The sequence below is a fragment of the Periplaneta americana genome, chromosome 7 (assembly GCF_040183065.1).
Source record: "Periplaneta americana isolate PAMFEO1 chromosome 7, P.americana_PAMFEO1_priV1, whole genome shotgun sequence".
In the NCBI taxonomy this organism is placed as follows: Eukaryota; Metazoa; Arthropoda; class Insecta; order Blattodea; family Blattidae; genus Periplaneta; species Periplaneta americana.
In genome coordinates this window covers 92,538,465-92,554,616 of record NC_091123.1, presented here as the reverse complement: position 1 = coordinate 92,554,616, position 16,152 = coordinate 92,538,465, and the positions used below count along the sequence as shown (strand labels likewise).

General features: G+C 34.1%; 1 protein-coding gene across 5 annotated transcripts in view; it reads right to left on the bottom strand.

Moving 5' to 3' along the window:
* The window catches only part of LOC138703292 (uncharacterized), a 114,548-nt gene that overhangs the window by 30,023 nt on the left and 68,373 nt on the right, over nucleotides 1-16,152 (bottom strand). For 4 of the 5 annotated variants that reach the window (XM_069831061.1, XM_069831065.1, XM_069831064.1 and 1 more), the window contains exon 6: nucleotides 5,255-5,349. In XM_069831061.1, the coding sequence (XP_069687162.1) occupies nucleotides 5,255-5,349 (95 nt within the window). Of the gene's footprint in view, nucleotides 1-4,406; nucleotides 4,658-5,254; nucleotides 5,350-16,152 lie in introns of those variants that run through there. The other variant, XM_069831063.1, reaches the window with a different exon arrangement.

Here is a 16,152-nt window from a genome sequence, read left to right as displayed (position 1 = left end):
GGATCGGCATGGTTATGGAATCACCACGTGATCCAACACAGTTACAAACATCATATAGTGCTGTCCTTACTAAAGCGACATGCAGGAAACAAACCCAGCGTAGTCATAATATTATGGCCGGGATTTCAGCTAACACTGCACATTCCATGGCTAATGACATTGCTTGCAAACCTATCATCTCAAGCAAATCTAATCAGAAAAACGAGGTCATTACGGTAAACAATAACAAGGCAACTCCTCCTAGAGAAACCAAAACATTCAATCCGAATAATGATGAAACTGAATGGGTCACTGTTGGGAAGAAAAGATCTACTAGTAAAAACAAAAGAATTGTAGTTGGTAACAAGTCAATTTCCAATGATATTGGACTAAAAACTGTTCCTAAGAAAGGATACTTATTTGTCTCTAGATTAGACCCAAATACAACCGTGGAAAGGTTAGAGTCCTTTGTGAAAGAGGCACAATGCGAACCACTGAAATCAAAATTCCCAAATTCTTATGCATCGTTTAAAATTACAATAAATTCTGCCAATATTGCACGAGCTTTGGACACCAATATCTGGCCACAAGGAGTTCTGGTCACTAGGTTTTTTTAAAGGAGGCGCCCCTAAATGCAGGCCACATAGAAGACTCCACATCATCACCAAATGATAACAATGCAATAATAACAAAAAGTGGTTTATATCTCAATATAAAGGGTTTGAATAACAAAATTAATCTCCTGGAAACTTTCTTTAACTTAGACACCTATTCATTTTTATGTTTTATGGAACATTGGTTGTGTGACTATAATATTGACTATATAAATTTTGATACTTTTAACTTAGGTGATTGTTTTAAAAGATCTAACCATATTCATGGAGGATCAGCTATTTTTGTAAAAAAAACTTAGACTTCATTCCTACGGAAATTAATGAATTTCATTTCGAATGTTGAGGAGTAATGACTGACTCATTGAAATCGATAATTATTTGTACTTATAGATCTCCAAGTGGATCTTCAAATATATTTTTTTTAATTCAACTCGAAAAGCTTCTTCAAATACTCGCTGAATGGCCCAATTACACGGTAGTAATTGGGGGAGACGTAAATTCTGTCTTTGATGTCCTAACAGAGAAAAAAACTGTACTTGACCTATTAAATCTATTAAGACAATTCAACTTCTATCCAGGAAATTACACTCCAACAAGAGAAAAAGCATGTCTCGACAACATTTTTATAAATAGTCTGCGGGAATCATATACCATTCAGATAAAAAATTTTCCATATTCCGACCACTCTGCTTTATTATTGTAATTAAATATTCACTTGAGAAGCGGATATAACCAACCTCAAATTATTAAAAATAATTTATTTACCGCTTAAAGAGTAATGAATTTTTGTTGTTATATAAACAATATTGATTGGGAATCGTTCTTCAATGTTCAAGAGCCTAACAGTTCAAATCTTTAATACATTTTTTAATATAATTTTAGAATATTTTAATTTATCAATCGAAGTCCAGAAAGTAAAACTAAATATTAGCAAAAAACATAAAAATAAATGGTACTCTGAAGAATTAAAACAGATGAAAACCCAATTATTAATGCTACATGATATTTATAAAGAGACTGGTCTGCTCACAGTTAAAAATAAATTATATGAAATTAAGAAACAATACAGAAATCAATTAACTCAAGCAAAAATAGATCATAACACAAAATTAATTGTCAACTCTGATAACAAATGTAAAACTGCCTGGAATCTGATAAATAAAGAAAGGACTAGTAAGTCTCAAAATCAAATAAACAATCATAATATATCGCCAGAGGAGTTTAATGAATTTTTCATTGACTCGGTGGACAAAATCAAATCCAAAATTCAATGCTCTGAACTATCCCCTATGGAAATACTAACCGAAAATGCCAAAATCTCATGTACTTTTAAATGGAAAGAGGTCACCACTGAATAGGTATGGAATGTAATAAAAATTTTGAAAAAATCAAATTCAAAAGACATTTATGATATGTCAAATGATTTCTTAAAAAAAATTCTAAATTCAATTTATATTCCTCTTACAAATATGATCAATATTTGTCTAAAACAAGGTCTACAGTATTTCCAGATCAACTAAAAATTTCGAAAGTAATCCCAATTTATAAAAAAGGCAATAGATCAAGTCCAAATAGTTACAGACCAATCTCTATCATTCCAGTGCTATTTAAGATATTTGAATATGTAATTTTCAATCAAATTTATGACTACTTTGAAAATTCAAATCTCTTCAGTACTAACCAATTTGGCTTTAGAAAAAGGAAATCGACAAATGATGCAATTGAGCTTTTAATAACCGAAATTTTAAGAAATTTTGAAAATAGGTCACAAGTTAATGTTGTGTTTTGTGATCTCTCCAAAGGGTTCGATTGCATTGATCACAACTTTATTTTATCAAAATTAGAATTTTATGGTATTTGAGGGAATACACTTAATATTTATAGAACCTATCTTCATGGCAGAAGGCAATTAGTCTCAATAGGTGAAAATTGGTCAAGTCTCTCCAGTATACATTATGGTGTTCCACAAGGCTCAATAACTGGTCCACTGCTATTCTTAGTAGCAATAAATGACCTTCCTAAATTCATTAAAGCTATAACAATTATGTATGCTGATGACACTACATTCTCTACTCTGAATGAATTACATGCCCTAACCAATGATATTCTATCACAGATGGCTTTATGGTTTGAATCTAATGGTTTTTTGCTTAATCAAGAAAAGACTATCAACATAACTTTTAGCCTAAATCATGTAATTAAAAAGGACAACATACAAAACTATACCAAATTTCTAGTACTTTTTATAGACTCTAGTTTAACATGGGGAAAAACATATCGAATATATATGCGCAAAATTATCAAGAGTTATTTATTTATTAAAGAAATTAGTGACTTGCATTTCTCAAAATTATTTAAGATGTGCCTACTTTTCGTTCTTTCATTCGATAATTAGGTATGTCTTAATTTTCTGGGGAAATGGTAGCAAAATTGGGAGTGTCTTGATTTTGCAAAAGGAAGCCATTAGAATTCCATGTCAATCAAACTATCTTGAACATTGTCGACCTCTTTTCAAACAATCACAGATATTAACTGTCATATATATATATATATATATATATATATATATATATATATATATATATATATATGACCTAGTCCTTTACACTCGACAAAATATAGACAATTACTCATTAGTAGCCAATATACATGATCATGGAATTAGAAATAGTGAACAAAATTAATATTCCATACTGTAGATTACATAAAACTAGTACAAATTTTTCTGTCATGGGGATGAAATTATATAATAAGCTTCCCAGACAATATTATAAGTTACCAACCAATAGTTTCAAAACTAGATTTTATAATTGGCTTTCAATTAATCCTTTCTACTCTGTAGATGAGTTTCTTAACATGAATTCATACGAAATTGTTTTTTAATAAATAAAGTTATTTACATTTAGTTACAAATATTACATTAAGAGTGAAGTGTTTTCATTAATTTTTAGAGTTTCAAAATATTTTGTGTTTTCATTCTAATTAAACTTTACTGTTTTCAATTATATGTGTATTTTCAAATGTATGTTTTTCCCCTTCTTCTGTATTGTGACGAAGCCTATCACTGTATGTTTAATGGCTTAATAAACTGAATTGAATTGAATTGAACAAACTGATTCTTTGGAATGACTACCTCATTTGAATGGTAATTAATTCGTTACTTATAAGATGGTAATTCACAAGGAAGTTGGTGACTACTGAGTGGAATGTGAGGAGTTGACTCTTGAACAAATGAATGAACTAACTTCCAGTAGTTCGTACTCACAGCAGCCAATAGCAACCTATAAATTATTACGTGACAGTAGCCTTTGTACAGAAGTCAGCTTTTACGGTAGTAGCATATGCATAATAAAAACTGATTTACCAAGGATCTGTGTAGAGACTGTTACACTAATCCATTGCTTAATTGAAGGTTTTCAAACCAGACTGACTATCCCACAATATCACAAAAATTAGGTTTCTCATCCTAATCGCACCTTCTTATCAGTCAATATGAATGAGTGTTTCCTTAACTGCTGAAGGCTGCAATTGCGAGATTAAGTTTGGCAGCATATGGATGTAACCCTTCGCAGTTGAACTTAAACCCTAAAACTATTTTATGTAGATTTGTCATACCCTTCAATTACGAAACACTCTTAATGTAACAGTTCTAAATAATTTGTGGAAACCAATTCACAACATATCATAACACTTTATAAACTGAATTCAATATGGAAGGATAATGAACATATCATTTACCTTATTTGCTTTCAGAAAAAAAAAATTGTGATACCCTTTGAGTATTCCTGTATCACATGCTCTGCCTTTGAAAATACTCTCTTGTGCAGAACCGGGGTTGCATTAACAAAGAGATGGTAACTTGATATAACTTTTGCTTAGTAACAATTTAAAAAAATATACTCAGATTTTGTATAATATTTAAAATAATAATCTGGAAAGTATTCTGCTGCTTTGCTATGGGAGATGGTGCTTGTCATTCCTTTGGCATATTTATGGAACAGGTAATACCAACACTTCTTATATAGTCCTAAATGTTGTATCTATATCGTGAAAGAGAAGAAAACCTAAAATGAAGAATAAAATAAGCTAATCAAAGTGAAGAGGGGTTTCATAATAAACGACATTAATTCATGACGCAATTCAGTTTTATAGTATGTTTTCAGAGGTTGGTCATATTGCTGTTTATTTTGAAATGTCACAGATACGTGACTTTTTCTATCAAGTGAGCTGCTGCAATCCCCATGTATCTGCAGACAGAAGGACACTGTAATGCCATCTACTGAAATGAACCGAACCATTTCCAAAATGAACTAGTTACTCTACATCCCACTTGCTGTAATCTACGTACTGGCTCTTTTGAATGCTGTGACTCTGAATTAACTCACTCTTTTGAACAACTAGCATTTAGGAGCAGGAAAGAACAAACTAATTCACATAAAAGCGCTAATTCAGCACAACACTAGTGTGAAGATATAATTGTGAGCATATTATAAGGGGAGGCTTCCACATGAGCTCATTAATAGTTATGTTGTAAGTATGCCTGTTCTCTACTCTCTAGTCTACTCACATTATCAAAGTGGCTTCAGTGAAGTTCAAGAATATCTCAAATAGTGTGCTAAAAACCTAAATAAGTATTATATATAAATATGTTTCTTATTTACCTGTCATCACCAGTTTGCCATTAACAAATATAAGTAGCACTACTCTTGGCTTCACCATACGATAAATTAATCCAGGAAAGAGTTCAGGTTCATAACTGTAACAAAAGATAAAGCAGACGGTAATTTCTCAATTACACTCTACTTAATGCTTCTAAAACTTGTGCTTTCTAAATTACATTCTACTTATGCTTCTAAAACACGCCAAGAATATGTTTACATAAACTCATGTCTATCATGGTTCAGTTAATAGTTAAACTGCTTGTAAATGTATGAGACGCAACTTTCCTTGACAGTGGCATTACAGAGAGGTAATAAATTAAATACTTAAGAAGTACATAGACAAAGAAGACTAAGTAATACTCACTGTAAGGAAAAATCGCACATGAAATTTATGTAATTCACGATATATTTGAAACTTTCCTTTCCCAATTAACATGTATTTATTCAGAATACACCACTCTCATTTGTCTAGTGCTTTCATGCTTGACTTTGGAACCAAGCAGGGTGTGTTAGGGTAATGGCAAACTTTACGGAAAGCTGAGGGTCTGATTCACAGTTAATAAACAATTTTTTTTACATAACACTTCGGTGTTTTAAGGTAATGACAAACTTGGCGGAAAATTGGGGGTCTGATTCACAGTTAATAAACAATTTTTTTTTGACATTACACTTCGGTGTTTTAAGGTAATATGGCAAGCTTGACAGAAAGCTGGGGGACTGATTCACAGTTAATAAACTTTTTTTTTTTTTTTTTTTTACGCAGAAGTATATCTTTTTCTTCACTAGGCACAGAAACGGGGAAGGGGCGTAAAATAACTTGGGAATTGAATGTCACATAAAATTGTAACCACCTTTCACCATTAATGTTTGTATTCCCCTTGTCCCTGTCTTCCTCATGTTCTCCTTGTATTCCCATGACATGTCCATCGTGCTCACCAGCAACTTCAACATGGACATATCTAGAAGTGAGATGCCATCTTTTTTTTTTACTTCATGTGTGACACATTTGGTTCGAGGGTGCCTCGACAACAGCATCTATGATACTTGGCAGCTCATGTATTGACATGGTCTTTCTAAAAAACATGTACAGCTTGTGATGCAGCCACCACATATTGTACTTCTCACATCACCACACTATTCTTGCCATATATGAGTCCATCGAATCTGTAGAGTGCCATGATGCTGCCCAATAAATGTGATTACATATATAATCTCATTTCATTTCTTGCATCACCCACATGTACTTCCATGTAAAGATATGCAACACCAGTGGCGGCTCATAAACATTTAATGCCTAGTGCCAGAGATAAGGAATATACAGTAACAATACTGAAATTATTATTATTATTATTATTATTATTATTATTATTATTATTATTATTATTATTATCGTTATTAAACTCACCAAAATTTATACAACTGTATACAAAGTCCAGACAAATTAAAAAAAAAAAAATGTGGGCTTGTGTTAACAGACAGGCTTTCCATGAATAATGTAACGTAATAGTAGGACGAGTTGAAACATCAGTCATAGGGTTATCAATGATAGAAACATAGTCTACAATCATTAGTTATTTTTTACGTCTACATGGTACACTTTTAACATGCAATGAAGCAACTCGTTTTGAATCATTTTAGAAGTACTCTTAAATGCTGTTGTTCTTTTAATTTTTTAAGTCTTTATCTAACTCAAAATTGAAGTGAACTAATTCACGAAACACATCCCTGTATTCTGAGTTGTCGGATTAATCGTGCCTTCTTAATGCTAAAGTTTTATACAATTTATTATTAAATTTAGAAGACATTTCTTTTTCTCAACTTTCTCGTGTTTTGCAGTCGCTAGTCTGAAAGTTTAACTGAATTTCAATATTCACTTAAACAAGCACAGACAAATTGAAGATGTTATTCATATGAATCTTCGATTTTCTGTGTGTTTTATTTTATCCCTTAGGCCTAAGTGTAATAAATCTGTAACACCTACTTTTGACTATGTAGAGTAGTTATGTTCACTTCGGAACAGAACACATGGGAAACAGAAGAAGACATTCTCCATATCTCATCCACACAAACAGTTTTTTTTATAATAAACATTCAAGGTGAATTTCCCAGATCTGTTAACTTTGGCACTTTGTTGTTTTTGGTGAATATTTGAATACCATGTAAGTCAATTATTTAACACGAAGTTAGTTTCCATATGTTAATATTGAAAGAGGAGATTTTAATAAAGTGATAACTGAATTAATTCATTCACAACATTACATAACATGATAACACTTCACAGGTTTACAGTTTCACACTACAGTTAGAAATATACTGAAATAAAAGCATTCTTAAACAAAGTATTTCAAGAAATGGGAAGGGATTTTTATTATCTTATTTTTGCATCCTACCCTCTAGGAAACTTATTCTGACAAAGCAGGAGGACAGAAAAGAGTGCGAGGAGTAGGGAATTGAGATACTGAATGGGGTTGTATACAGCTACCCAAGCATTTAAAAACGAAAGCAGTAAATTGTGCCTGGCACGTTTCAGATGAAGTGGACAGGAGAAGATGAACACTGCGCACACATCCCATTATATTTCTTACAGGATGTAGTGCCTGCCACAGATCCATACTGCAAACACTGGTTACATCGAGGTTGGCGAAAACAATAATATTGTGGTCCTATTACTTGATTTGGTGTTGCGGCACATTACACACCAATCTTTTCATCATGTGGGGGAACTTCGTGAATTAATCGCGATATCACAAATGTCTCCCTGAGGGACAGAATACAGAGCATCGACATAAGGATGAGGGTGGGCATGATTGACATAGTGATGGCAGCACAACTGAAGTGACACGTGTGCAGACTCAATCCGATGAGGTGGGTGCCAACAACAACAATGGATGGGAAAATGAAGCTATGCATCTATCAATCTTTTTAACCATCTGCATTACTATATTTACAATAATGAATCATTGATCAAGCTAATATACTCTATAAAAAGTGTGAAAAATGGATATTACGTGCACAATTCGATTAATTATTTGTCTGTAATAAGGTTTTGAATCAGACTAGAATAAAGTTCAGATTAACAAGTGGGCATACATCACCTAACATCAATCTAAACACTTATTGTTGCAAATTAAGGAACAACTGAATAATACGCACAGTAGAGCAATGCCAACTACACTGGCCACTAGTCACCAGACCGTACCGACCCGTGTGAAACAAAAGACAATCAAAATGGTGTTAGTAAAATGTGTGACTATATTCTTAAATAATTGATTCCACTAGTCAAGTCCAAGGTTTATGGAGTATAACAGCGGTGTTTTGAATACACTGAAAGAAAATGCAAATGTAGTAAAATCTTATAATAGGTTATCACAACGAAATACAGGGAGGAAAAAAAGCAGTGGTTCAGGAAATATCATTGAAATGAACGAAAGTAAAATTACAGTTAATGTTCGCCAAAGGGTTAACTATGTAATTATGACCACATTGCCATTTTATTTTTGGTCTAGCAAAAATACCTCATCATGTAACATTTTTGTATTAATACGAAGTGAAGAGAAACATCAGCAGACCACATGAGCATTGGATGGACCTTTTCAGGAATGAAGACGTGAGGGAGAGTTTGCAAGTACAAGCATAACTTATTTCTCTCTGGTTTTGTGCGGAAAATATGAATTCTCCTTTTCTCTCTCTTGTGTTTTGGTAGTGTCATGGCACGATGGCCGCCCCTGTGCAACATAGGAAGCAGGAGGATAATGGACCCAAGTAGCTAAATGCAAAACATCCTAGAGGCAACTGGAAGAAAGGTGGACAGTTTAAAATATTCTACGGGTAATGAACATTAATAAGAGGACTTGCAGACTTAGTTAAAAGAAAAGTGAACAGACCTAATCCTTGCCAGGAGTAGCTTCTCTGACAGGTAACAACTAGCAACAACAAGTAGGCAGAACATTAACTATGCCGATGCGAAGCTTCCATTTAGAGAGGTGGAAATCATTTTCAACAGCTGTTTTGATAAAAAGTAGGATATATACATAATTTCCATCATTATTACTTATTTACTTTATTGAAGTGTCCATTAATTCTTAAACCCCAGTGCATTTACTTTCCTTCATCATGCATTTAATTTTCCTCATTACATCCTGCACTACTGGCTGACTGTTGCATCCTCATCCTCCCACTCCAGAACAGGCAGCACTGATCTCAGCACTTGCCCACACTGCCAGTAAATTTTAAATGGATCTCTCTTAGCTACTACTTGTTGTCATACTAGAGATTTATATTTGAGAAGGAATGTAATATGTCCCCTTCCATCCTCTATTTTCTGGCATAAAGAGAACACTTCATGGTACAGAAAAATAGAAATATAAACCAAATTTTTACAATCCATCACAGTTCGGAATAAAGGCTGAATCCAGGACTGTACTGCTTGTTTAGTAATTGCATAAACTACCATTATTATTCAAACAGAAGTTCTAAGTATATGAAAATTATTCAATAGATAGCTAACCTAAACAAATCTCTGTTAACAGTTCAAAACACCTGTACACTCGCACACACATCCTCATGTGCACTTGAATCCATACATGCCAAAAACCAATACTCGTTATCACCAGATATCTTGAAAAACATGAATTTCGACAAAAATCCCAGTATCAATATTTACAACATCACAACAGCACAATATTTCCTATTTCATGCGAAAAACAGGGAGGGAAAAAACCAAAATCTCAACAGTTCAAATTGTGTCCATAATTCATCTTCCGGTGTATTCCCGTCAAACACATATACAGCAGTGTGTACAGACACATGCATGCGCGCACATACACATACACACACATCAGTGAGTAGGACCTCGATTTTCTGTTCCCTGGTTATCCATTAATAATAATAATAAATTTAGCTTCCCTTATGAAAAGGTTGCCAGATTTGACAAAGCGTATTACATATAATTTGGAAACACACCTAAAAGGTAAAATGATATACATTTGAAATGGTTAGGGAATCGAATATACAAAATGTCAGAAAAATTTACACCCAAGTAGCATTTGTGCTCATTTACAGTTAAGAAAGGGGGAAAAAAATATCATCAGATATACCGCGAGAAAAATTATAGTATGGATTTATTGGGATTGATATCTAAACCAATTAACAGCCATCGGTTAAGATAACTTGAAATTTCCATTATCACTCCCATACAAATGATTTCTCAATATCTGAACCGATCCTTTGAGGGCACTAATGGCTATTTCCTTCACAATGCTGTGTGTTAGCCCCAGGTTTTTACATTTGTTGGCAAAGAAGGAGGGTATGGTACCACGTGCTCCCACCATGAGATCTATTACATCAATGTGGGACAGGCTATATTTATCTTTATAGAATGGGATTGTTGGTTCATAGATCCATTTCTTTTCACTGTCCACCTCATGCGGTTGATCTGCATGTGTCTCAAATCTGATGGTAGGATCAAGAATGTATGCCGAGTTGTTCTTAATGGCAATGATATCAATTCGCTGAACACTTCCTTGTGTGGCTAGTCCCTATGGGGAAGAGTTTCAATCTCACTGAGACAGTGCCTACAGCGGGTACCATCCCGACTTCTACCTGGTACAGCTCGGACAGGAGCTATATAGCCTACCATTTTAAGGGCGTCTATTCATTCCAAGAGGGTTAGACCTTTGTGATTTCTTATCCAGCTGTTTGCTGGGGGAACTCTGTTAAGAATCACTCCTTTACCCTTTTGTTGCAATTCTTTTTCTCTTAAAGCATCTCTAACTTTTCGAGAGTCCACAAACTTTTCACGATTATTTAAAAGGTCCCAGGCTTAATCCCAGATGGTGGTGGAATTATTCTCATTGCCAAAACTTCCAGACGGCTCCAAGATTCACTCAGCCTTATGTCAAATTGGGTATTGGGTCTTTCTGGGGGTAAAAGTGGCATTTATAGTTCGGGAGGACTATTTTATTCAACAGTTATACTGGTACTCTTGTCCAAACATGTCGAGTTCAAAAAGAACACATATTATGCTCATTATTGATAGCAAAATAAAAATAATCTATTGATCTTCTGATGGAAAACTTTCAGCAAATTTGGAATGCAGTTTGGAGCAGACACTTTGACTGTGCATGATACAATAAAAAAACGAAGCTTCAAATTCGGACAGTTTCTATGGTTTTAAAATGAGAAAAACAATATTAAAGAATCAAGCATGAAAACTTTGGATGTAGTCCTCTTCACTTGGTTCAAAAGAAGCATAATAAAGCTACTCAAACAGCAGGTGCATTATAAGCTAACAGGCTCAGATTTTTCATGGGAAACAAAAACTTACAGAATCTTCCATCACTTCCAATGGAGTGCTTCAATGTTTCAAGGAAAGACACAGCATTTAAGAATTACAAATTCACAGAGGAAAACTTAGTGTAGGGTTTTAAAAGTGAATTAAAATGCTTTGTTGGAAAAGACGTGTTCACAGTGAGTGTATAATGATCAGGGTTAGAATTTTTAGGATTTTTAAAGGACCATTTTGGCCTTTTTTTTATAAAGGAAATAGCCTTTTTCTTTAGGTTTTTAACCATAAACACACTATCCTTTATTAGTTTATAAATTTTACACAAAAAATAATATAGGAAACGTGGCAACGTCCATTTTTCTTCTCTGAACTGATTAATATGACATGACGACATGAGTGTGACACTTTACTTTAAATTTACTGCTTGCTATATGAATTTAAGATTCTTGGTTACAATATATGACAAGCCACATTTCTAAATTGTCTGGTGCAAATCTTTTTATACTGTTAGTCAACGATGTTTTGTATAATGAAAATGACCTTTCAATGGCACAAGTTGTCACAAATGGGAGCAAATTTCATTGCTTCCACGGATGCTGAACCCCAAGGTAGTTTGCCCGTAATTTTTTTCCCTTCAAGAACTAGTGAACAAGAGAAGAGTTCAGGGCAGAAGAAGATATCAGATTATAGACGACATTAAGATATATGGATCATCTGCGGAGACAAAGAGGAAGGCAAAAAATAGGAAAGATTGGAGAATGCAGTGAAAGACCTGCCCTTGGGCATAACACTACATGAATAAATGAACGAAGAACTGCACACACTTCCTTCATTTTGTCAAATCCTGGGTTTCGCTGAAGAATCTGTTTTAGTTTTGAGGAACAAGCTGTACCCACAGGTACTGGAATTCCCAATACTGACACAACATTGTCTATAGACTGTTTCAACGATATAGACACACTTTCCAAATGATGTATAGCTTTAGGTACTTTTAACTATTGGACCAATCACAAAATGTTTCAGATAAATGTTGTAGAAAATTAAAAAAGAAATAACTTTTGTCTCATATTAATTTTCAATTTAGCTAATATTTTAGAAGATAATCGCAAAAAAAAAAAAAAAAAAATACACTCAACTCTAAATTTATTAAAACTAAATAAAATAGGGTTATGCACTGCCTATTTACTTTCTTTTGACTAGCTTGCCAGAAGATTTTTTCACTATCTGTTGTGAAATTGGAATTGTTGCCTATCCATTTTCAAAGTAGATATGCATGTGACACTGCAAATTTAAGCATTTGTACACTATCTATAACTGTGCCAAGAAGTAAAAGTTTACTGAACCACATCTGTGAAACGCTAGCACAGAACTAATAAAATAATTCAAGATTCCAGAATATGTCTGATCCAACAATTTAATGTAGCCAACAACGTGTTAATCTCGAAATTTAAATGCATTTTTGATGTAGTTATTCATTTCTTTCGTATATTTATTACTGTACATATACTTAATTGTATACTGGTATATATATTGTTTTATATTTTTTAGTTTTTTCCTTATTTAGTCTTTCTTGGTTTTTATGCTTTGTTTGGCCCTTTTAGGTTTGTGTGTGTCATTTAGCCTTTTTTAGGTTCTATAAGATTCATATATTTTATGACAGGATGCATGAGACATACAATTGTGTTAAAATATTCTAGATACTTTACAAGGAATAGAAAAGGCTAAATCCTTAGAATCCCAACCCTGATAATGATGATGAAGTCAGCCTCACTGAAAATGTTTGCCAACAAAACTCTAGCAGCTGTGTTGGAAAAATCGGCTCCTGGCCATAAAATCACCATACTATTTTGCACAAATGCTAGTGAAGAACACAAACTCAACCTTCGAACAATTGGCAAACCTAAAACTCCACATTCTTTTATAGGGACTAAAACACAATTTTTACTAGTGAGTTATTACAACAATAAAGAAAATTAGAATCAAAGAATTTGCCCCCAGAAGCTGTTTCTGGGTAATGTTTCTTCTCATCCACTTCCAAGTGAATTGAAATCAGCTGTTGGAAAGATATTAGTTTATTTGCCACTAAAAGTGATGTTACTCATCCAATCAATGGGCCAGGCCTTGTAGTTACAATAAAAAGGCATTACTGAAGAGATGGCATGGAACTTAGTTTCAATCAAAACTTTATATGTGCATGTAGGAAAATAGAATGATGTAGAGAAAAACTACCAGTCTGTTCTATGGCTTTGAGAACAGGGAAATAGAGAAATAAACTAGTGGAGGATATGGAGAAATTGATTGAAAACGAATCTCAATTTATGATGTTAATTAAAGAGATATTAAACAGTGGTTGAAAATTGATTCTCAACTCCCGAGGCACGAAATTCGTTGTGATGATGGAATTATGGCTGGAAGCTTGAGCAAGGTTACTGTTCCTGCTGATGAAGACAGCAGTGAAGGAGAGAGAAAAAAGCGACAGTGTCAACAATACAGTGCTTCCTTACAGATTGCTTTGCAATCAGTTGATGTGTTGCTGTGTTTCATGGAGTAGGAGAAGGAGGATATCAGGCACCTAGATATACTGGGTGTTTCAAAATGAATATCGGGGTTTTAAGGCTTTGTAGTATTTATTACATTTAACGTACAATTATAAATAATACACCAAATGAAAGAGCAACTCAAACAGTTTGCTACAAGTGCTCAATGTGAGCACCATTCGTCACACGGCACACATCAAGTCGATAAGCAAGTTCTTCCCAAACCTTGATCAGTGTGTCAGGAGTAATTGTTACAACAACTGCTTCAATCCTGTGTCTTAAGACTGGTAGGTCAGCTGATAGTGGAGGTAAATACACACGATCCTTTATGAATCCTCAATGGTAAAAATCGCATGGCATAAGATCTGGTGAAGGTGGAGGCCATGCGAAACAAGCTCTGTCATTCAATTTAGGAGAGTCTCGTTGCAACTGTGTCATCTCGTGGGGATTTGCTGACGCCCAGATGCGAACATTATGAGTGTTCACACAGCCATTTAGGTGAAATGTCGATTCATCACTGAAGAAGACAAGATCTAGAAAATCCTCATCGTCATGCTGCAACATTACAGTTGCAAAGTTGGAACGTAAACTGTAGTCTGTAGGCTGTAGAGCTTGTAGCAACTGCAAACGATAAGGACGTAGTTGTAAGCATCTCCTTAAAATTCTCCACACAGACATCGCTGGAATTGCTAAGTCACGACTAGCCTTCCGAACAGATTTCTTGGGGCTACGTGTGAAAGACTCTCTCACTCGTTCAATGCACTTTCTATTGGCAGACAGAGGAAACAGTTCATGCACATGTGTGCGTACAAAACTGTTTGAGTTGCTCTTTCATTTCATGTATTATTTATAATTGTACTTTAAATGAAATAAATACTACAAAGCCTTAAAACCCTGATATTCATTTTGAAACACGGTGTACTTAATTTGAGAAAAATCAAAATGAACATTAATTTAAAAATACTAAATGCTGCCAGAGTTCAAAAGAAAGTTACAGACTATTTTTGAAAAACATCATCATTAATTTAATGTGCCAGAGTTCAAAAGAAAGTTAGACTATTTTTGGAAAGGACCGTCATTAATTTATAATGAAAACAGTTTTTTGTAAAAAAAAAATATGCAATATTAAAATCTATTGTCTATCTATTTAAAATAAAATGGATTATTCGTCATTTCCAATCAAACCAGTCACTCCCTTCCTATTTGGGGTTCAATTACTTTATATGTGTATGTGTGTGTGTGCGTGAGTGCGTGTGTACATGCACACATGAAGCAAGTCAGACTTAAGTCACCAGCATTCTTACCGACGAGAAGGCAGCTGTGTAGTGTTGGGTTTTCCCCCAGTAGTTGTTTCCTTTGAGCCCAGTCTAGGATGCAATGCATGGGTTTTCCTCATTAGTTCTTTGCACTAAGCCAGCAACACAATTCTGCTGTCACTTTACATTGTCAATCTCCAATAGTGAGTTTCCTGAAAGCCATTGAGAAAGACGTATGTTTAACCAGCGTTACAGTAAAGCAACGTATTTTTTCATTGAAAAAAAAAAAAAAGAAGACGTACAAGCTGTATTTGCGCATTTTCGGCAGAGTTTTCCAAAGGCTACACAACCTCTGAAACACTGTGTTATTAAATTATTTCATAAGCAACGAGAAATAGGTTCTGTTCTCAATAAGAATAAATGTTGTTCAAAGTGTGCTCTAACAGAACAAGCACTTGAAAGTGTGCATGTGAGGATGGAGTTGAGCCAAAGAAAAAATATCCATTGCCTAGCATAAAAATTGAACAATGAACATATTGCAACATTCTGTGATAAGAGATACGAAATTTCTAAGTTTCATCCCTATAAAGTTGTTTAAAAATTGAATCCAAATGACCTCGTAGTATACAGGAGTTTCTTGTTTGATGTGAGGATCAATCCACCATGGAATCGTGAAACAAAACACTTCTCTTTTCAATGACAAGACTTGATTTCAACTATGGAACACCCAAAATATTCGGCACTGGGATACCAAAAATCCACGTTTTTCTCATTAAGTTCCACTATATTGTTATGAACAAACAGTGTGCAGTTAGAGTG